Raw genomic sequence first — 22758 nt, forward strand, 5'->3', positions numbered from 1 at the left:
TCACTGGACTATCATAAAACATTAAAACAACAATTAAAAACAGTTACACACTGTCTTTCTAAAAAACAGCACTTGATAGGCCACTATCACCTTGACACCAAGATCAGACAATGACAGCAGCTAAAAACAAAGAACGGCAACGATGCACCAGCAATCTAGAGATTAGAGGAAAACTTCCTCAAAAAATACAATCAAATCGAATGCTTTAATATATATTTTAAAATATATACTCCATAACCAAGTGGGGTTTATTCCAAGGATGCAAGCCTCGTTCAATATGCAAAACTCAATGTAATACATCATATCAACTGGCTATCAAAGAAAAATCAGATGATCACATCAACTGATGGGAGGAAAAGCATCCAACAAAACCCGACACTCAAGCATAACAAAAATCTCACCAAATTAAGAACTGAGGGAAACTTTCTAGACTTGACAGGAAAAGTCTATGGGGGAAAAAAAAAAAAAACACCACTTGTAACTTTGTACTTGATGAGAAAACTGAATGTTTTCCCACTAATATCAGAAACCAGTCAAGGATATCCTCTTACTACTCCTAGCCAACATCATACTGGAGGAAGTCCTAGCAAGTGCATTAAAAAAAGAAAATAAAAAGAATACAGATAAGAAAGAAAAGTATTTGCAGTTGATATTTCTATGCACAAAATACCAAGGATTCTAGCTAAAGAGATGACTAGAAATAATAACTGAGTTCAGTCAAGGCTACAAGATACCAAAATACCATCCCCAGAACAATTATCTTTCTATATACAACTAAAGGAAATGAGGAAATAAAAGTTTAAAAATCAGTGTCAACAGAGAATTCCCTGGCAGTCCACCACCCCAGTGGTTAGGACTGAGCTAGCCTGGATTTGATCCCTGGTTGGGGAACTAATATCCTACAAGACACAAGGCAAAAAAAAAAAAGCGCGTTTATAAATCACTTTTAAGAGGACCTGTATTATTGAAAATTACAAAATGGTAATGAAATACCAAGAATGCTTAATGATGTGTCATATCACGTACTGTGTTCATAGTGTCACTTCTGAACAAACTGCTCTATAGGTTTGAATCAATCTCAATAAATGCTGAAGCAAGATTTTTTTGCATGCTAAGATTTATATGGGAAGTCCAAGAAACTAGAAAAGCTAATAAGTCAATTTAAATAGAGACGATTCATTTATCCAATTTTAAGATTTATGGTAGAGCTAAAATTAAGTAAACAACAGATTGAATCAATAAAAAAGTCTGAATGGTGTTTAAAACCACCAAAAGAAGTTTGTTTTTTTAAAAAAACTAAAGCCTGAAGGTCTTAACTGGTGCAATGAAATGTGCCCGGGTATCATGTGTGTATTTTTATCTACTTAAATACCTGCCCTCAACTGTCTAACTCTACCGACACTGGATAACAATGAGTGTATATACAAGACCCACGAAAGGTCAAGGCCCTTTGCCTGTGAAATAACGTTCCACTCACCCCAAGTAAACTAAGGAACCCATGACCAAGTGCCATAAGCTTGACAGAGAAGTCTCAAAGGAATTGTGTTTGCATTTCATTTGCTTTACGTTTCCATCTTCTTTTTATAAAAATTCCTGAGATAACACTACAGTAAAATAAGGAGAAAAACACAGCTGAGTTTTCCTTAGTGCACAGTAAACACTGGTCTCTCCCTTACGGATGCGTTCTCAGATGCAGAATAAGGCTACACACTGGGTCAATTTCTAAAACAGGTCTTTACACGACTATGGATGATCTGACAGGTTTTCTCAAAGCGAAGATACTTGAGGGGTTTCTCTTTGGTATGCACGATCAGATGACACGGTACATACTTTCTCTTGCAGAAGATTTTCCTCAGTGGTTACATTCAAAAAGTCTTTCCCCAATAGGAGTTCTCGGAGGGTGACTGAGGTTTGCCCACTTGTAAAGGGTCTTCCCACTTCTGTCACACTGACAGGGTTTCTCCCAGTATGAACCCTCTGGTGCTGAGTGAGGGACGAGCTGCGACTGAAGGCCTTTCCACACTCGCTGCACTTATAGGGCTTCTCTCCAGTGTGGATGATAGCATGCCGAATGAGGTTTGTGCTCCAGCAGAAGGTTTTCCCACACTCCATGCATTCATAGGGCTTCTCTCCACTGTGAATCCGCTGGTGTCTGGTGAGGCCAGACCTGCGGTTGAAGGCCTTCCCACACTCTGTGCACTCGTAGGGCTTCTCTCCAGTGTGGATGCTAAAGTGCCGAATAAGGTCTTTCCTAGTGCTAAAGGCTTTCCCACATTCTTTGCACTCAAAAGGTTTCTCGCCAGTGTGGGCCCTTTTATGTAAGATAAAAGTGGAACAGTGGGTGAAGGCCCTTCCACACTCAGTGCACACAAAAGGCTTCTCCCCAGTGTGGATCCGCTGGTGCCTCTTGAGGTATGACCTGTGGTTGAAGGCCTTCCCGCACTCGAGGCACTCGAAGGGCTTCTCCCCGGTGTGGATGACGTAGTGGTGAATGAGGGCTGCGCTCTCACAGAAGGCTTTCCCACATTCGCTGCACTCGTAGGGCTTCTCCCCAGTGTGGGTCTGCTGGTGCCACATGAGGTAGGACTTGTGTTTGAAGACCTTGCCACACTCGAAGCACTCATACGGATTCTCGCCACTATGGATGATGTGATGGCGAAGGAATCCTGGCCTGTGTCGGAAGACCTGCCCACATTCTTTGCACACAAAGGATTTTTCCCCAGTGTGTCTCCTCTTATGTAAGACAAAATTGGAGCGGTGAGTGAATGCCTTTCCACACTCACTGCACTTGTAGGGCTTCTCCCCACTGTGAATCCGCTGGTGCTGTGTCAGGTAGGACTTGCGGTTGAAGGCCTTGCCGCACTCCATGCACTCGTAGGGCCTCTCCCCGGTGTGGATCATGTGGTGCTGCAGAAGGTGTGTGCTCTTAATGAAGGTTTTCCCACACTCAGTGCACTCATAGGGCTTCACTCCAGAGTGAATCTTTTCATGTCCAGCAAGAAGGTGTTTCTTGTTAAAAACTTTCCCACACTCACTGCATTTGAAGAGACTTTCCTCTTCCTGAATCAGGGGATCTTTACCTGATCCACAGGAGTCACGGTCATGGACAGCACCCCCTGGAGGGACTGGCTCCTCTTCGACCCTGGAACACACACCACCAGCTGTCCTTAAGCTGCCATGTTCAGGACTTATTTTTTCAGGAAGCTTCTCCCTCTGGGGGTTGATCCCTGGTACAAAGTGGTCTTCCTGCATTTCTAGCACCCCATCCCGATCCTTGGTTTGTCCCAGCTGGGAGTCCCCTGGGCCTCCCTGTGTCAGTTCCTGGAGAGAGGCTCCCTCAAACAGCGTTGGTTCACAACTAGTACGTTCTGTGGTCTTGGGTTTTCCTTTGTCAACTGAAACAAATACAATAAACAGGACCCGTTAGTAATCCAACACAGAAGAAATGAAATCAGCATTTCAGTGAGAAAAAAATAAAGATGAAAGGAGCGCCTCTGGGTCTTCACGCTTTGCTGCCATTGACTCTCAGGATTGTTCATTTCCTTCTTCCTTGGGCATTAGACTGCTGACTCCCTCAAAGAGGGTTTCGCTGAGGAGATAAAGGGTATGGAGTGGACACACCACCACAATTTTATAGATATGGCTGGATTACCACCTCTGTGTGCTTTCAGTTTCTGTAAGCAAGGACCTCCCAGTTGTTGTTAAGAACACTAGGAAAAGGGGAATTCCCTGGAGGTCCAGTGGTTAGGACTTGGTGCATTCACTGGTTAAATCCCTGGTCAGGGACGTACTTTATATTCTATGACAACAGATAGCTCATTATGGGAACCTAGATAGATTATGCTAAAGAGATAACATTACGTCTGATCACAGCAGAAAGACCACACATGTAATTAGAATCTTGGGGTTTTGAACCACGAGTTAGCAGCTGGCACTCTGGAGAGGGAAACAAGGCTGGACACTGAGTCCCAGGTTCAATGACTCAGTCAGTCATGCTTCTGTAACAAAGGTCAATAAAAGTCTACATACCCGGGCTCTGGTGAGGTTCATGGGTTGCCAACACTCCATGCACATACTGCCAAACATCAACTCCTGGAGGTAAAGCGTCGCTAAAGACACGGAAGCTTTGTGATTGGAATACCTCTGGCCCTTCTTCTGATCCGTATCCTGTACCAAACATACTCTGTGAGCATAACAGGTTCAAGGGGAGTTTCTCTGAGTCTAGCAAATCAATGAACCTGAGGGTGGACTGGGAAGTCTCCTGACTTTCAGTTGGTTCAGAAGACCAAGGCAGACCAGTCAGTCCTGCAGTTCTGTGTTCCTAATCTGGAGTTTGGCTAACTGTGTGAAGGAAGAGGCCAGGGGAGTTGTACACCACAGGAGTTCTACACCAACTCCAGGCACAACAGGCACTGCCACAGAGAGACAGTGGGAAGGATACTGCAACATAAGGAGACAATGTACAGAAGCCCCACAGGCCACGAGGATGGTGCTGATGAGAATCCAGGGGAGCTGACTTGGGTTACTGTGAAAACTCCCAGGACACAGCTCATAAGGCAGGATGGTAAGCAGGACGGAAGAGACACACTGGGTCTGTTATGTGTGAACAGTTTGGTGAAAAGACTAGCAAAACACACATGATCTAGATAAAGAAAACGTCAATAATTTACTTGAAGACATTAAAGAGGAGCTAAACCAATGAAGAATTTAATGTGGGGGATAGTGAAATTGGAGAGAGACGGTCAAAAGGTGCAAACTTTCACTTTTATGATTAAGTAACCGAGGGATGTAATGTATAACTTGATGACTATAGTTGACACTGCTGTATGATATAAAGATGCATCATTAAGAGAATATTCCTAAGAGTTCTCCTCACAAGGAGAAAATTTTTTCCCTTTTATCTTTTCTTCTTTACTTTTTAATGTATTGTCACTGTGCTTATTAAACTTATATTCAGAGTACATCATGCGAAATGCCGGGCTGGATGAAGCACAAGCTGGAATCAAGATTGCCGGGAGAAATATCAATAACCTCAGATACGCAGATGATACCACCCTTATGGCAGAAAGTGAAGAGGAACTGAAGAGTCTTTTGATGAAAGAGAAAGAGGAGACTGAAAAAGCTGACATAAAACTCAACATTCAAAAAACAAAGATCATGGTATCAGGTCCCATCGCTGCACAGCAGATAGATGGGGAAATGATGGAAACAGTGACAGACTTTATTTTCCTGGGTTCCAAAAGTACTGCAGATGGTGACTGCAGCCATGTAATTAAAAGATGCTTGCTCCTTGGAAGAAAAGCTATGACCAACCTAGACAGCTTATTAAGAAGCACAGACATTGCTTTATTAATAAAGGCCTGACTAGTTAAAGCTATGGTTTTTCCAGTAGTCATGTATGGATGTGAGAGTTGGACCATAAAGAAAGCTGAGAGCCAAAGACTGGATGCTTTTGAACTGTGGTATTAGAGAAGACTCTTGAGAGTCCCTTGGACTTCAAGGAGATCAAACCAGTCAATCCTAAAGGAAATCAGTCCTGAATATATATATCGGAAGGACTGATTCTGAAGCTGAAACTCCAATACGTTGGCCACCTGATGCAAAGAACTGACTCATTGGAAAAGACCTTGATGTTGGGAAAGATTGAAGGTGGGAGGAGAAGGGGATGACAGAGGATGAGATGGTTGGATGGCATCACTGACTTGATGGACATGAGTCTGAGCAAGCTTTGGGAGTTGGTGGTGGACAGGGAGGCTTGGCATGCTGCAGGCCATGGGGCTGCAAAGTCGGACTGAGAGACTGAACTGATCTGATACAGGAAGATGGATGTTAGCTTAATCAACTGGTAATTACTTCATAATATACATACATCAAACCAGCATGCTCTATGCCTTAAAACTTATACAGTGATGTATATAAATTGTTTTTCAATAAAACTTGAAAGAAATCATACGAAGCTGACAATTCTATACCAATGAATTTGTACATTCAATACAATTTCCAATAAAATAACAATTGGGTTATTGTGGAACTCAGTTTTACCATGTGATTTGCATGAAAAATCAAAGATGTAAGAATGAGAATTAAGAAAAAGATATCTACCTTAGCAGGTAACAAGATTCTAGACTTTAAGACACTGCGGTCCCGGTACAGAAAGAAGACAGGCAATGGAAAAAGAACAGAGTCCAGGAAACACACACACATGGAGCTCTGGGGAATGGAAGAGAAGTGAGAGCAGCTCACAGTAAAAGGAATATAAAGTAAACGGAGCTAGAAAAATGGGTGACACGCTGGGAATGAGAACACCGTATTCCTGTCTCACACTATCCTCAAATTCTACCTCACGCCAGAGTTAAATGTCAGGTGCCAAGCTTAGAACATCTTATAATGAGAACATCTTTTTGATATTAGGGATGGAGCAGCACCTATAACTGATAAAAGTATCAGTCATGTACAAAAAATCCCTAAAAACAAAAGTCAAACAAGTTAACGGAACACCTGGCATTTTTGATGAACTGACATTTCAAAGAAGAAAATACAGTTGTTCTTCAGTATCCACAGAGGAATAACTGGTATCAGACACTTCCTGCTCAACACCCAAATCCAAAGATGCTCAAGTCCTTTACATAAAATGTGGGTCTCTGCCCACAGCTTGGCTCCTACCTGGACAGGTGCTTCGGGAGAGGTCTCTCTTCACCGTCCACAGCTCCTGCCCGTGCTCCAGCTGGTAGATCAGCTCAGGTCTGGGGACAGGACACCCTGGGCATGGAGAAAAAAGGAAGACACAGGGCTTCTGTAAAAACTGGGAAGACCTCTCAGTCTCGTGTGAGACGTCAGGATGCGGACCTCAGAATGAAGCTGCTCCCACCCACAGAAATCCAGATCTGTGACCTGAAAAGAAAGGTCAGAAACAGCGCTGCTGGACCCAGACTTCGGACAGCAGTGCGACTTGTGTAGACAGCACCTGTTCCCTTTGACCTCCATCACACAGAGCTCCAAGAGACCTGCTCAGTTGTCGCCAAGAGACCCACAGAATATGACCCCCTCCTTCCAAAGGCTGTTTCTTAATTAATACAAGTGAGTCTCAATCGTGTGAGCATCAAAACCTCCCAGGATGTCTGGTTCATATCCAACTGAAAGCTAATCTCTGCAGATAGGGCCTGGACAGCAATAGATTAAAACCACCCCAGACTCTGGCATCAAGAAGGGCCGAAAACTCTGATCTCCACCAACTGGCAGGTGAGCCACACCAGGCGCTCTGGTCCAGGATGGCTGAGGGGACTCGCCAGTGCCGTGTCCTGCAGCAGCCTGGGTCGCCCATCAGGTCGCCTGCCTGTCAGGAAAGCTGCCCAAGACCCTAGACCAGGAAGAGGCAAAGAAGCAGACAACCGGGTTGCAAGCCACCAACCCGGGAGCCAGTCCCAGCCCGGAGCTTGACTGGTGAGGTAATAAAAAACCTCCTCCAGAGTGAAGACTGAGCCGGTCTGCCACATGCAGCCACACACAGATGCAGGGGAAAGACACATGGATTCCACAGGAAGTGGACTGCAGAGGCACCAGGACTCGCAGATGATCTCCTCTGACAGATCCAGGGTTCATCACTCGTCACTAAGCAACTGTGCTCTCCCATCTGCTCTGATCCCAGCACAGGGCTCAGTCACCAGGAGTCACCCTCCCAACAACCTCAGGGCCTTTGCACGTACTGACCCTCCTCCCTGGGTCTCTGCTCAAATGTTGCCCCCTAAGAAGACTCTGCTGAACCTTGGCTGAGTCCAGATGCTTAACCAACCCACCACATCACTATCAACTTTTTAATCTTAATTATAAGTGAAAATTAATTTGTACAGGGTATAACCATATCACAGGGATTGTGCCAACCAACTTAAATGCATTACATTATTTAAAATGGCAATAAACTGATGGAATAATTTTAAGAACTCACATATTTGAAACATCGACTCTTTTCAGTCAAAATAAGGTATGATGACCTCATTGATGTAAGTCTTTTTTTAGATCCCAAGCAAAGTTCTGAAGTCTGAAGCTGTGACAGGCCAAGTCTGCAAGGGCTGTGAGTCCCTAGTTGCCACCTGATCTGAGAAGAGACTAATCTTGTTAGTTGGTCTCTCTGTGGTCAACATACTAAGTTTCTGGGTTGGTGACCCAGGGGCAGGTACTGCACCAGGCCAAGGTCCCCTCAAAGATGCAACTGTGATCAACTGAGCCAACGTCACTGAAGTCTGGGGGCAGGTGGGGAGAGGCACTCAATCCAGCTTACTCCAGACTGTACAAGTCCTGACGTGGGTCTGGGCACTCCTGCAGAATAGATGCCCAAAGGTCACACCACTGCCATCTGGAGGCACAAGCCCCACCCAGCCCCTCCCTAGAAAGGGAGGCTGCCACTCACAGACTCACCACTTGGGACTGCTAAGAGCCTACCAGGAAAACACCCAAGTAAAAGAAAAATGGTCGGGGATAGAAAGGTCACGAAAAAAAAATTTTTTTTTTGGTTTGGAGGGTAAAAAAGGAGTGGGGAGGAAGAGGAAAGGACTATTATGCCATGCACCAGGGCCATGCCAGGGAAAGGCTGAGCTTAGAGGCACAAGCCCCTCCCCGACAGGAGATAGACTAAAACTAAAAACCAGGGCTTTAAAAGAATAAAAAGCCCAAAAGGGAAAAAGGGAGGGAGTGGTGGCACACGCTTTAAACCTTATATACCATGTAAATGCCAGGTCTAGCAAACACAATACTGGTTCTAGATTGGTACTGATTCAAACATATTAACAACGAAAAGCAAACCAAAAGCCCTATATAAAAAGGAGAGCATAAAACATTTAATGAAATAATATACAATACATAACTAAATTAGAACAGTTTATAGTTGGACCCAACTAGAAATCCAAAATTTTTATACCAATATTTACATAGTAAATTATTATAGATAAGTAATGTAACAAAATGTATTTTAAAAGTTTATATTACTGAAACATAAGGCACAGATTGGTCAGTCTGACTCTACAACACAAATTTTTGAATTATCTCCAGAATTTGCTAAACTGTACCAACAGATATGAAATTAAAAGACATTTACTCCTTGGAAGGAAAGTTATGACCAACCTAGATAGTATATTAAAAAGCAGAGACATTACTTTGCAAACAAAGGTCCGTCTAGTCAAGGCTATGGTTTTTTCAGTGGTCACATATGGATGTGAGAGTTGGACTGTGAAGAAAGCTGAGTGCCGAAGAATTGATGCTTTTGAACTGTGGTGCTGGAGAAGACTCTTAAGAGTCCCTTGGACTGCAAGGAGATCCAACCAGTCCATCCTAAAGGAAATCAGTCCTAAATATTCACTGGAAGGACTGATGCTAAAGCTGAAACTGCAATACTTTGGCCACCTCATGCGAAGAGTTGACTCACTGGAAAAGACTGATGCTGGGAGGGACTGGGGGCAGGAGGAGAAGGGGACGACTGAGGATGAGATGGCTGGATGGCATCACCGATTCGATGCATGAGTTTGGGTGAACTCTGGGAGTTGGTGATGGACAGGGAGGCCTGGTGTGCTGCGATTCATAGGGTCCAAACTCTGAACTGAACTGAACCAATAGACAAAACCTCATGAACTTAATACTGTGGCTCACATCATAGTTATACCCGGGAATCCCCCTAAACTAAAACACTGCACTCTGCCATCTTAAAAAGTAACTAAAGAGGAAAAATGGGCATGTCTCACTTCAACTCTATAGCTTTGCCTGAACTTTCTATAGGCCTAGTATCCACTGTTCTAAAAGTACCCCACATTGAGCATTGATGCTCTGACATAATACATAATTAGAATGAATTTCTGGCACTTATAAATTAATTGACTTGATAAAATGGGACCCCACACACCCGAGTGAAAATAATTATTCAGCCCAATGTAAGTTGAAAACGAAATTTCAGGGAGCAAATCTTATATGTAAGACCTAATTCATCAAGGGGTGATGATCCCCACTACTGCTCCATTTGACAGCCCAACTGTGCCTGTTCTTAAACCTGAAAACACCAAGGGCCCCTCACTGTGAGTTATTGCAACCTTCATTCTGTGGTCCCACCCAGCTTTAGGGTTCCTGTCATGGACTCAACTGTGTTCCCCTAAACTGAATGTGTTACCCCCTAATCCCCAATGTGATCTGATTTGGACTTAGAGCCTTTAAAGAGGTAATGAAGATAAACCGAGGTCATGGAGTAGGGTCCTGATCTGGTAGGACCCGTACCCTTTTAAGAGGAAGAGAAAGTCCCTCCAAGCCAGAGCAAAGGTCAGGTAAGGACTCCCGAGCAGGCGGTCAGCCAGAGACCCTTATCAGGAACTGAACTGGGACATCCAGCCTCCAGAAACTGTGAAAATAAAGCTGCTGAGGCACACAGTAAAGGCAATCTGAGCTGGCTAACGAGATCCACACACCCCGAAGCCAACGTTATCGGAAGCCAGTAATGCCTTGCCCTGACAGCCTCGGCTAAGGCGCTCTGTCTGGTGTCTGCTCTGTGGCCTCATAGCCGTGGTCGGCCTTCACTCTGAAGGGAAACAGAACTCCCTCCCAGGCTGCCAACGCCCACACCCTTGGTAGCTGAGACCCCAGCCGCACCCCTTCTATGCAGAAGAGCAGAGGGCATAACATCGACCACAGCCTTTCTAAGGAGATGCCATCTGACATGGGACAGACAGTAAGCCAACACCTGTTAAACCTCTGGGACTAGTTTTAGATAACATTCCCATTTAGTATGACTTTGGTGGCCCTGCAGTCCCCATTTACAAATTTTACTTCATCTCCCTGATGCCGATTCTTATAAATCAGCCCACCTTACACAGGGTTCCCTCCAACAAAAGCTCTAAAATCTGCTCACAATACTGCTGGAAAGCCAGCCCCACGAGTGCCCTCAGAGACTCCTTCGCTAAAGGGCTTTGACGACCTCTTCGCTTACCTCCTGGAGTTTCTGAAGCACGGACCAGGGCCATGAGATGCCCAGACTGTGCCCTCAGCCTGCTGCGACCTGCTGTCCAGACCACCACGAGCCACACACGAGGCTCTCCTGACAACAAAGGCTCTCTCAGACCTGAGCCTCTGACCACCACACCCAGCTGCTCATCACGTTCTGGGTCACGAAAACCGCATGGACCAAGCTCAGCACAGCCATCGAGGGCTCAGGACAGGATGGCTCGGACCCTACGCCCCCCGACACATTCTACTCAGAGGAGGCGGTGGCTTCTCCTGTCCTCAGCTCCTTGCCAGATTCCGTGGTGCTGGAGGGGTCACCCCGCCCGATGGGCCTCGGCAACCCGGGGAGCGCCTTGGGACTGAGTTAGTGAACCGCTGTGGGAGCCCCCGAGTCTGCTGTCCATCATACGTGATGCAGCTCAGTAGAATGCTGCTGCTTTCTACCCTGCAGCCAGAATGTCCCAGTGAAAAATGGGACCTGAGAAGCACTGTGTGGCCTACTCAGGGAGTCACTTAGTACCAGAGGCCCTGATCAGCAAATAGTTTCTCATTCATTATCAACTGTTGGGCCATCACTTCAAAACTGCCTCCTCCAGCGTAAAGAACCTCTTGTCTCACAGGTATCACAAAAATAAGTCAAAGTCACACGTCCCTACATTTATAAAGGTGACCATGCAAGCCTTGCCAGGATGCTCCTGAGTCCCTCTGGAGTGACAGACATTACTGACAGTGACCAAGATACACATTTCACTTCACAAACTACACAATGCTGGGCTCTGGTAAGAGGCATTCAATTGAGCTTCATGGCCCCAATAGCTGGTTTAACTAGAGAACAATAATTTCCTTCAACAACTCCTTTTCAAATTCCAGTTTGACAAATAAATCCCCAAATCAACCTCTATCTTGCCCCTTAGCCTTAACTCAAGGCTCCTTGGCCTACTTACATCACACACCAACTTCAAAAACTTGCCACTGCCCTTTGCTACGCTGAAGGGGAACGTGGCTCCCCTTTATGCACACCAAGACTGGTTCCACAGGAGGCCACTCACACTGTCCTCCCTGTGCTTATGCATGGAGCTTGCCATCATCCCACAAGGCCGGAGGCGACTGAGGGTTGATTATAGGAAGTCAGCACAGGCTCCGGGGACACACTAACCAGGGACTGTCCCGGAGCCTGGGCAGCTGCTCATCTGCTATGGGATCCCAAAACAAAACAAACAAACCAAACCTTGAAGAAGAGCCCTATGCCACTCTGAGAACTGCTGTTCTGATACTGGTCTGGGCACTTTCAATGGTACTTTATAACTCAGAGACCCAAACCCTCCTAGTAAGCCATTGTTTCAAACAAGCAAGCAAATACCGAAGTCATCATCAAGTGGAGTGCGTACCCACTTGCAAAGGTTACCTTGTCCCACGCCCTATCAATGAAGATGACTTCACCCAGGGACACTAAAACTCTCACTCTAGTGGATACCTATGAAGTGCCTCTCCTAGGACAGAAATCAGATCTGGGAGCTTTTGGCTTTCTAATAGGGATTCTATCATATATGATCATGTTCCTGAGCTGCTGTCTACGATCCTGGTATATTCCTCAACCTGCCAAAAGGGAGGCCTGATAGAGAATGCTACGATCTGTGACATTTGAAAAACAAATGGAGATTATGGCTTCCCTCACAAGGCGCTTGTTTCCTATAGTCCACCTTCTAAATCTCTGAAGAGAGGGGCACCCACTTCCCAAAGGTGCCTCCCCACCACCCACTCCAGCTTTTCACCAGGAAGGTGTGGAGAAGAGGGCCACAAGAAAAGCTGCAATGTCCAAGAACACCCACTAGGAAAACAGAACAGCATCTCAGAGCCCTGAGGCAAATACGTCAAGTATGTGTGGAAACAGCAAGACGCCAGTGTGACCAGAGCAGTGAGCACGGAGAGAGCCTGGGGAGGCGGGTGGAGGGATCGGGGCTCGACAGTGGGCATTTTTGTTTAATTTTGTTATAAATTAAACCTCCTCTCACTGAGGCAAAACACAATCCCAGGTCTCTAAGAACAAGCCTGTCTCACCGAAGCCCTGGGTTCATAGCGCTCCCTTCCCTCAAGGGGACCGTGCCCGAGCAGCTATTTCCTCACCGTGGCTCTCTGGCCCGTGCGGACTGGGTCATCCTCGGCTGAGCGGGGCTGTCGTGTCCACCCTCTGGTGCTGAGGGGCATCTCTGGACTCATCACCAGACCCCGGGACCACCCACCCCCACGTGACAGGCAGATGCGGCTGCAGACACTGCCCGTATCTCCTGGGCACAAAATCGCCACATGCTGAGAAGCGCGCCTCTCCCAGCTTCTCCTTCTCGGACCAGCAGACGATCCCGGCGAACACAAGACATCCGCGAAGGCGCAGGAGGACAGAGAAGCCCCTGATGAGACCCTGTGGTTAGACCGGACCTGCTGGCACTGAAGGCAAAGGCCTCCTGGGGCCCCGGCTGCCTCACCCTCTTCCTGGAGAACAGTCTGTCACCCACATCCTGTGCACTCGGAAGTAGGGGACGCTTGGGCCAACCGTTCTGATTCAGTCAGCTCCCTCTCTGGAATGTGAAACAGGAACCTCAGACAGAGGCCGGTCTGTGCTGGGCCCTGGGCTGAGAGGCTCAGGTGGTCACTTCCGCCTCACGGACACCCCAACTCCCACCCAGAGCCCTGCAGCAGACAAAGAACAATACAAACATACAAAGTAGAAACAAGGCATCTGGGAGCCTTCGAGAGCAGGGACTGGGGTGGTCACTCCTGTCAAACTTGCTGGGGTGCAGAAGCCATTCTGAAAAGACAGGGACGTGAGCAAAGCCAGAGAAAGAAGCCAGGACGGGAGACCCAGAAGCCAGGGTAGAATCCTGGTTCTCCTATTTCAGTCCCATGTGGCCCGACTGGAAATGCTGCCTTTGGGTTCTGCAGAGCATTCATTTCCTTCCACCACTTTCTAAGAGCCAAAAGGGAACTTTATTCAAAGAGACACAGAGACAGCAGGCAAGAGGAGGTGAATCTCAAACATGAGTGAAGCTGTGGCGGGGGGGGGGGGGGGGTAGGCTTCTGGATCAGTTCGGCATGGAGCTAGAGTGTGCCTGCAGGGAAGTGGCAGGTGCCCCGCACAGCTGAGTGAGAGGCCTTACCCAGAGAAATCAGGAGCCTGCACGTCTCCAGCATCACCTCCCGGTACAGGGTCCTCTGAGCTGGGTCCAGATGCCCCCACTCCTCCTGGGTGAAAGTCACGGCCACATCATCAAAGGTCACAGACACCTGTCAAGCAGAGGTAGCAGAGTTCACCTCTAAAAGGCTGGTGATGGTGCAGAGAGATCAAGACCCTATCCAGGGAGCACCTCCTGAGGGCAAGATCTAGGCTGGGCTGAAGGGGAGGTGAACAATGTTTTGGACACAATACAGTAGTGTATTATGAAGTCTGTAAGAGACACCTCCTATGCGGGATCACTGGAAAGTCACACAAGACAATGGAAGTGATGTGTGGGCTGTGAAATGCAGACAGGGCTCAAGGACATCAGAAGAATGAGTACATAATGGTAATGACAGTATCAATAATGGCAACAGTAGTACCTGCGCCTCCCTGGTCCTGCTAACTGCCTGACCCATGTTGAGGGCTTCACATTCTGGTTAAAGCGACTAAAAGTCCCCAGTTCTTTTGTCAGTCTCCCGTGGTTTGCATCCAAACTCTTGAAACCCGACATTTGCCAGCTGTTACCTTGGAGACATCAATCACTTCATCTCTCTGAGCCTCCGTTTCTGGATCAATACAATAACAGTTCCCATCACCAATAACAGTCGTGAGTTTTAGAAAATTATTCAACATTCCATGGGCTTTGGCATTTTCCTTTATTCTCCCACAGGCTCTGAGTAAATCTCTCATTACCTCCATGCCAGTCAATGACCTGAGGCTAAGGGAGCTCCACCAATCCACCCAATTGTGTGTCCTACAAACCAGAGGCAAGATTTTTAACACAGGCCAGGGTAATTCAGAGTTTAACAGTGTAACCTGACATTCTTTCACCAAAGTGAACACCTAGTGATGAGGCTCTGAGGCATTTACAGCAGAAGTTTGCTGTTAAATCCATTTCATCATGCCTGAAAGTATCTCTTTGAACAGGGACAGAGAGCAGAGCCTTCATCACAGGCCTCCCGGAATAAACTTCTGAAGGGGTGGATCTACCTGGGTAATGGCAGGGCCTGGACCAACTCCCCAGCCCCTCCTGGGTCCCCAGACTCCCAGGGAGATTTCAGAGTGAACCCTTTAGCCTCTTCCTTCCTGGTCCCTGCCAAAACTCACCCCGTGCCAGAACTACTTCAGACCCGGAAGCACAAGTGGCCAAGGCTAACGCTCGATTTGGCCATGTTATTGGCGACCATGGCTGACCTGGCTGAAAGTGAGTACAACATTCGGCAAAGGCCCACAGGATCTCGCCCACTCAAGACAAGTCTCAGCATCTGGGAGGAACCATGGCAACCTCGCGGGCCTTCTGTACCTTGACTTTGTCAGTGCACTCATCTCGCCCTCCAACGCCCAAGGCCACCAAGTGGAGTAACACCGTGGGGGGCGGTGCTGGGTGTATCCTCGCAGCACAGGTGGGGTTAGGGATTTACCAAATATGATGGTGGCTCAGCAGTAAAAAAAAAAAAAAACACGAAGCCCAAGGACAGGGGACGCTGGCGGGCTACAGTCCACGGGGTCGTAAGAGTCGGACATGACTGAGCGACTGAATAACAACAACCTGGAGGAAGCAGCGGTCATTTCTCTTACAACTTCTGGGCACCTGTCAGAGCCCAGCAGCTTTCAAGACCAGGAATACATAAGTGGCAAAGTGGCTCCACACACCAGGGCATACGGTCGCGGGGGCACATCCGGGGTGCCTGCCAGAACTGCCTCTGCCCTCAAAGATGAGCGGTACCGCCACCGGCGTCCACTCACCTGCGTCTGGTGGCTTGGCGCCGCCATAATGGGAGCTCCGGTCCAGGCCGTCTGGGAAAGGCGAGCCCGGGGCGGCCCGCTGCCCCTCGTCTCCGTCCGCCTAGGCTCGGTGACCTCGGCTGACCGCCGCCCTCCGCGAACAAGCCGCCCCAGAGCCGGGCGCCGCCCTCGTGAACGCGGAGACCAGGGGCGCTGCTGAGGCCCGCAGAGGCCGCGGGCCGGCGGGAGACCAGGGCACGCCACCGTCTAGGGACTCCCGACCCGTTCAAAGGAACGAAGGGACTCTGCACCCCTCTGCTCGGGCCCCACGAAAGGCCTGGGGAGCCGCGCGAGGCCAGGACTCCGCCGTCGAATCCAGCCAGGAGCTAACCCTGTGGGCAAATGGCGTCCGCAGAGAGAAACCGGAAGCCCCGCCCACGCCTCAGGAAACGCCCCTACGTCATTGGCCAGCGCCCGCCTGAGGCTCACAGCCTCTGGGTAAGGTAGTCTCCGCTAGATCCGCGAAGGCAAGGAGCCGAGTAACCAGCGGGGTATTCCTCCACACGAGAAGCTGAGGCCGGCCTCGACGTGCTTCTTCATACTGAATTCAAGTCGGGTGGACGAGGGGCCGGGGGCGAAAGAGTCCGTGCAGTGACCCAGGGAAACTGAGGCTAGGAGTGCTGGGACATTCGCCGCCGGTGAGGCCAAGTGCAAAGAGTGTGAGGCTGTGACCTGGGCTTGCAGCTGGCCGAGTGGTTTTCCTTACCCCGCTGCTCTTTCATGGATCCTCTCTCTTTTTTTTTGTTACCCAGCGAGGCTTGTGGGCTCTTAGTTTCCCGACCAGGGATGGAACCCTCATCCCTTGTAGTGGAAACTCAGGGTCCTAATTGAGGTAGGAGATAGACGGGCTCCAGGTTAGACGTTTACAACTAGCCTCCTGTTTGCGTTTCCAGAGACAAGATGTAGGTGGACTCCAGTCAAGGCATTTAAAATCAGCCCCCTGTTTGCCCTTCAAAAACGGAAGTAACAGAAGCAGGGTAAGTAGCCAGTCTTTGTTTCTTGGACACTTTCGGTTCTGTCAGACTCTGCGACCCCATGGACTGTAGCCCGGCAGGCTTGTCTGTCCATGGGATTTTCCCAGACAAGAATACTGGAGTGGGTTGGAGTACTGAACCCTTGTCTCTGGCGTCTCCAGCATTGCAGGCAGATTCTTTACCACCTGGGAAGCTCTTGTAAATGCCTTAAGATAATAGTCATGGCAAAGACAAAGGGGCAAAACCACGTTTGGGTCAAGTGTCCTTTTTTGAGACAAAGGAGACACTGTACATAAGCAGAAAAGCTCCTTGGGGTCAAAAGTCAGGGGATAACACCAGGCCATAATGAGTCTCCTTCCAGAAGCCTTCACTTCAATATCCATCTTGGCTGAGGTGTATGTGTGTGTGTGTGTGTGCACCCAGGGGAGGGTCCTGAGACAATTGAGCCAGGAGGGGGTACAAAGCGAGATGGCTGGCCAGAAGGAAGACAAACACCCAGAAAGCTGCCCCCTTGCAAAGGACGTAAACTTCCCAAAGTCATGACTCTGAGTTTCCCCATGCACCTTTCTGCATGTATTTTTCAATAAACTTTTTACTTTACACTTTACTTTCCGCCTCCTTGCCTGAATTCATTCTTGACTAGGCAGGCAAGGACTAGGGACTCAAGCCCTAACTGCTGGTCCTGTGGTCCAGTGGTTAGGACTCCTGGTCCAGAAAACTAAGACCTTGCTTCCAGCTACTATTCACTGCCACTTACTACTGTGTGCGTCGAAAATCATAAACCACTGGACCACCAGCAAATTCCCAAGAGCCTCTTCTCGAAACCTAGCAGGACCGTGTGGAGCCTTCTCCACCACCACACCTCTCTGTGTCCCTACTTCTCGTTTGTCGCAACAGCTTTAGTTGACTTGGCCTCCCTGATTTCCAAACGGTGGGCTCCAACAGTTAATCATTTTAAGAGGCAACGATTCAAGCAAAGAAGAGGCAGTCAAACGGAGAAGGAGAAAGTAACTTAAGCAACACGTCAATCTGTAGGATGGGGTCATAAAAGCTTAGCTCTCCTCAAGGAAGACAGTTAACGATGTCTGAAGCACATTTTAAGTTGTTTTCTTATAGAAACCAAATTCCCACCAGGTGGAAACTGCTGACCTCAAACACAGACCACAGACTGCTTGGAATCAGAAGATTGATGGTGAGATTCCTGAAACACCACCCTGCTACCTCAGCACCAAACAATCAGATGTCCTCCATGAGCTGATCATGCTAGGACCCTTTCCCCTAACACTGTCTTTAAAAACTCTTCCCTGGGGACTTCCCTGGTGGTCCAGGGGTTAGCAATCTGCCTGCCAGTGCAGTGGACATGGAGTCGATCCCCTGGTCTGAGAACTAAGATCCCATATGCTGCAGGGCAACTAAGCCCATGCACCACAACTATTAAAGCCCTCATGCTCTAGAGCCTGTCAGCAACAAGAGAAGCCACCACAACTCAAGAGTAGCCCACAGTCTCTGCAACTAGAGAAAGCCTGAGCATAGCAATGAAGAGCCTGTGTGCCATAAGAAAGACCCAGTGCAGCCAAATACTAATTAATTAATTATAAATAAATGTGTTTTTTAAAAATAAAAACCCTCACCTGAAGTCATCAAGGTGTTCAGGCCTTTTGAGTATGAGCTCCCCATTCTCCTTGGTTGGCACCCTGTGATAAATGCTGTACTTTCACCACAACCCAGTGCCAGGTTGGCTTTGCTGTGCATGGAGTGAGTGAACCCGAGTTTGGCTTGGTACCATTCTAGGGGAACAGATTTTTTTTAAGTAGCTTAAAAATTACCTTGACAAGGGAACCAGAAGTCCTATCTTGATGCACTGCACACATGCCCTACTGCACTCCTCTGAGTCTTCTACCCTGAGTCTCCTTCATATATGGTTGGCCTAGATCACCTGAAGAATGGATTTTCCATAACCTGAAATGGGGAAGTCACATGTTGAGGAGACCTGGAGGGAAAATGAAGACTCCAGGTTTTTTTTTTGGCTGCCCTGGGTCTTTGTTGCTGTGCGGGGTTTTTCTCCAGTTATGGCGAGTGGGGCTGCTCTCTATTTGTCGTATGTGAGCTCCTCATTGCAGTGGCTTCTCTTATTGTGGAGCACAGGCTCTAGGGCACATGGGCTTCAGTCTTTGCAGCACATGGACTCAGTCGTTGCAGCTCCCGGGCTCTAGAGCGCAGGCTCAGTAGTTGTGGGTGATGGGCTTAGTTGCTCCGCAGCATATGGGATCTTCCTAGATCAGGGACTGGACCCAGGTCTCCTCCATTGGCAGGTGGATTCTTTACCACTGAGCCACCAGGGAAGATGAAGACTCCAGTTTTTAACATGATCAATTTGAAACGTTTATGAGACCACAAAGTATGTGTCACTTAGGCATTTCAACCTATGACTGAACATTAAGAGAGAGTTCAAGCCTGCATATATGAATTTCAAAGTTGTTACCTTACACTATCATTTTAAGTCATGGTTAGATGAGACTGTCAAGGGAATGAGTGAAGACAGAAGAAGAAAATGATCAGAGCATGAATACTAGACCCAAGCAATTGATGACAGGAAACTAACAAGCTCATGTTAGAGCGTCCAGTGTCCACCAAGAGGTAGATTAAGCAATCTGAGAAGTCACCATTGCTGATTTCCCCCTCATAAATGTGGAGCTGAAAGAATAAAGTGCATTTTTCATGATTTGAGGATCACTGAAGAATTGATGCTTTTGAACTGTGGTGCTGGAGAAGGCTCTTGAGAGTCCCTTGGACTACAAGGAGATCCAACCAGTCCATTCTAAAGGAGATCAATCCTGGGTGTTCATTGGAAGGACTGATGCTAAAGCTGAAACTCCAATACTTTGGCCACCTCATGTGATGAATTGACTCACTGGAAAAGACTCTGATGCTGGGAGGGACTGGGGGCAGGAGGAGATGGGGACGACCGAGAATGAGATGGTTGGATGGCATCACCGACTCGATGGACATGAGTTTGAGTGAACTCCGGGAGTTGGTGATGGACAGGGAGGCCTGGCGTGCTGTGATTCATGGGGTCGTAAAGAGTCGGACACGACTGAGCGACTGAACTGAACTGAACTGATAACATTGAGAAATGGAATCAGAGAGTGCATAAAATGGCCCTAAGGGATTTAACTTTTTTTTAAGAAGAGAGAAGTGGAAGCAGTGACAGGTTTTATTTTCTTGGGCTCCAAAATCACTGTAGATGGTGACTGCTGCCATGAAATCCAAACACACTTGCTGCTTGGGAGGAAAGCTATGACACACCCAGACAGTGCATTACAAAATAGAGACGGCACTTTGCCGACAAAGGTCCATATAGTCAAAGCTATGGTTTTTCCAGTAGTCATGAACGGATGTGAGAGTTGAACCACAAAGAGAGCTGAGCATGAAATAGCTGATGCTCTTGAATTGTGCTGGAGAAGACTCTTGAGAGTCCCTTGAACAGCAAGGATATCAAACCAGTCCGTCCTAAAGGAGATCAACCTTGAATATTCACTGGAAGGACTGATGCTGACGCTGCAGCTGCAATACTTTGGCCACCTGATACAAAGAGCTGCTGCTGCTGCTGCTGAGTCACTTCAGTCGTGTCCGACTCTGTGCGACCCCACAGACAGAAGCCCACCAGGCTCCCCCGTCCCTGGGATTCTCCAGGCAAGAACACTGGAGTGGGTTGCCATTTCCTTCCCCAATGTGTGAAAGTGAAAAGTGAAAGTGAAGTCGCTCAGTCGTGTCCGACCCTTAGTGACCCCACGGACTGCAGCCTACCAGGCTCCTCCATCCATGGGATTTTCTAGGCAATAGTACTGGAGTGGCTTGCCATTGCCTTCTCCGGATACAAAGAGCTGACTCATTGGAAAAGACCCTGATGCTGGGAAAGATTGAGGGCAAGAGAAGAAGTGGGTGGCAGAGAATGAAATGGTTAGATAACATCACTGACTCAATGGACATGAATTTGAACAAACTCTGGGAGATAGTGAAGGACAGGGAGGCGTGGCATGCTGCAGTCCATGGGATTGCAGAGAGTCAAACATAACTTAGCACCTAAACAACATAAGAGATTTATTTCAAGGAATTGGGTTATGCAGTTGTGGGGCCTGGCAAGTTCAAAATCCATTGGGTAGAGAACAGATTGAAAGCTGCAGTCAGAACTAATGCTGCAGGCTTGAAGCTGAATTTTTTCCTCAGGGAAACCTTACTTTTCCTCTCAAGACCTTACAACTGATTAGATAAGGAAGACTCAATCAAGATAAAATCCTTTGCTTAAAAGATTGGATAATCAGTTGAACTGATTGCAGATGCTGAGCACATCAACAAAATACCTTCACAGCAAGGTATCACCTAGATTAGTACTGAATCCAATAACTGAATAGCATAACCCAATCCAGTTTACACATAAAACAAGCAATCATATCCCACCCCTTCTCAATTTGGCACTCATACATATTACCTAAGACCATACTTAAATCCCCAAAGAAAACAAACTTCTGCCTAACCAGATCAAATCTGGTATTGATGCATTGTTTGAGAGATGATATTACATTTGATAGATAGCATCACTGACTCAGTGAACATGAATTTGAGAAAACTCTGGGAGATAGTGGGGGACAGGGGAGCCCGGCGTGCTGCAGTCCATGGGGTCACAAAGAGTCAGACACGACTTAGCAACTGAACAGCAACAACAACAACACTGCATATTATGGCTTATATATTATGAATGTAACATGAGCCATATGCATCTATTGATTTAATGTTAAATTCCCTGATACCGGAAATTTCCCTCTGGCTGTGTGAGATAATGTTTATCCCCCCCTCAAAAAAATACAAACATTTAAGAAGAAAGAGACAGTGAGTATAATGTTCTCGAATGGTTTAGGCAAATATAAATTGATGGATAATGGGAAGGAAAGAGAGGATGAGAATGCTACAGCAAATGTGACAGAATGTTAGTGGATAAATCTACGTTAAGGCTCTATGGAGTTTCTCTGTGCTATTCTTAAAAATGTCCTGGACTTCATTGATAGTTCAGTGGTTAAGAATCTGCCTGCCAACTCGGGGACATGGGTTCAATCCCTTGTCCGGGAAGATCCCACATGCTGCGGGTCAACTAAGTCCGTGCGCCAGGACTACTGAACCTGCGCGCCCTGGAGCCTGTGCTCCACAATAAAAGAAGCCCATCTACTGCAGTGAAGGCCAGCCCCCACTCCCCGCAACAGGAGGAAACCACACGCAGCAGTGAAGACCCAGCGTGGTCAAAACTAAAATAAAATATATTTTTTTAATTTCCTGTAATTTTCAAATCATCACCCACACAAATATATCTATCCTTCTATAGATATCTATATAGATATAGGTGTGTGTATAACCAGTGTGGGCCTCAAAATCCTTGCCTCTTGGTGTTCTAGCCTTTGTTCGACCTCTCTCCTCAATTTGGGGCTGCATCTGTAACCTGCTTCTAGACACACAGAATACACCAAAGGTCGTGGGATATATGTGATTATGTGTACAGGGTTAGACCTATCTTTCTGGATTCTGTCTCTCCTTTGCAGGCTTGATGAAGCAAGCGACCATGTTGGCAGGCTCACAAGATAAGAAACAGCAGGCAGTTCATAGAAGCTGAGGGTGACCCTCACCAACAGACAACAAGAAGCTAAAGCCTTCAGTCCTACAACCACAAGAAAATAAATTCTAGCCATAACCTGAATGAGTTTTGAAGTGTCTTGTTTCTCAATCCAGTCTCCATTGAGACTTTGGTCCTCACTGACAACTTGAGCAGTC

The 22758-nt window shown here is 47.4% G+C and overlaps 1 protein-coding gene and 1 long non-coding RNA gene across 3 annotated transcripts; one reads left to right on the top strand and one right to left on the bottom strand.

Annotated features, from left to right (window-relative positions):
- Window positions 1–1767: 1767 nt before the first annotated feature.
- On the bottom strand, window positions 1768–16308 carry LOC129545968 (uncharacterized). The gene is made up of 5 exons (XM_055410587.2): window positions 15929–16308; window positions 14124–14250; window positions 6664–6759; window positions 4030–4167; window positions 1768–3395 (listed from the first exon to the last, which is right to left on the bottom strand). The coding sequence occupies exons 1-5, from the start codon at window positions 15953–15955 to the stop codon at window positions 1768–1770; spliced, it is 2016 nt and encodes a 671-aa protein (XP_055266562.2). The 5' UTR covers window positions 15956–16308.
- Window positions 16309–16389: 81 nt separating this feature from the next.
- On the top strand, window positions 16390–22678 carry LOC129546053 (uncharacterized). 2 transcript variants are annotated; one of them, XR_008683820.2, is made up of 4 exons: window positions 16397–16605; window positions 16861–16944; window positions 18076–18133; window positions 22530–22678. It is a non-coding gene; the product is annotated as an uncharacterized LOC129546053 (long non-coding RNA). The 2 variants fall into 2 exon arrangements; XR_008683819.2 differs by lacking the exon at window positions 18076–18133 and having other exon boundaries at window positions 16390–16605.
- The last annotated feature ends 80 nt before the right edge of the window (window positions 22679–22758 follow it).

Source organism: Moschus berezovskii, chromosome 22 (assembly GCF_049115385.1).
Source record: "Moschus berezovskii isolate FMDL1 chromosome 22, NW_MosBer_1.0, whole genome shotgun sequence".
Lineage (NCBI taxonomy): Eukaryota > Metazoa > Chordata > Mammalia > Artiodactyla > Moschidae > Moschus > Moschus berezovskii.

Coding starts and splice junctions, on each gene's coding strand:
- LOC129545968 (XM_055410587.2), bottom strand. CDS start 15,955: ATGGCGGCGCCAAGCCACCAGACGCAG. Junction 14,251..15,928: donor CGCCAAGCCACCAGACGCAG/GTGAGTGGACGC, acceptor TCTGCTTGACAG/GTGTCTGTGACCTTTGATGA. Junction 3,396..4,029: donor TGAACCTCACCAGAGCCCGG/GTATGTAGACTT, acceptor TATTTGTTTCAG/TTGACAAAGGAAAACCCAAG.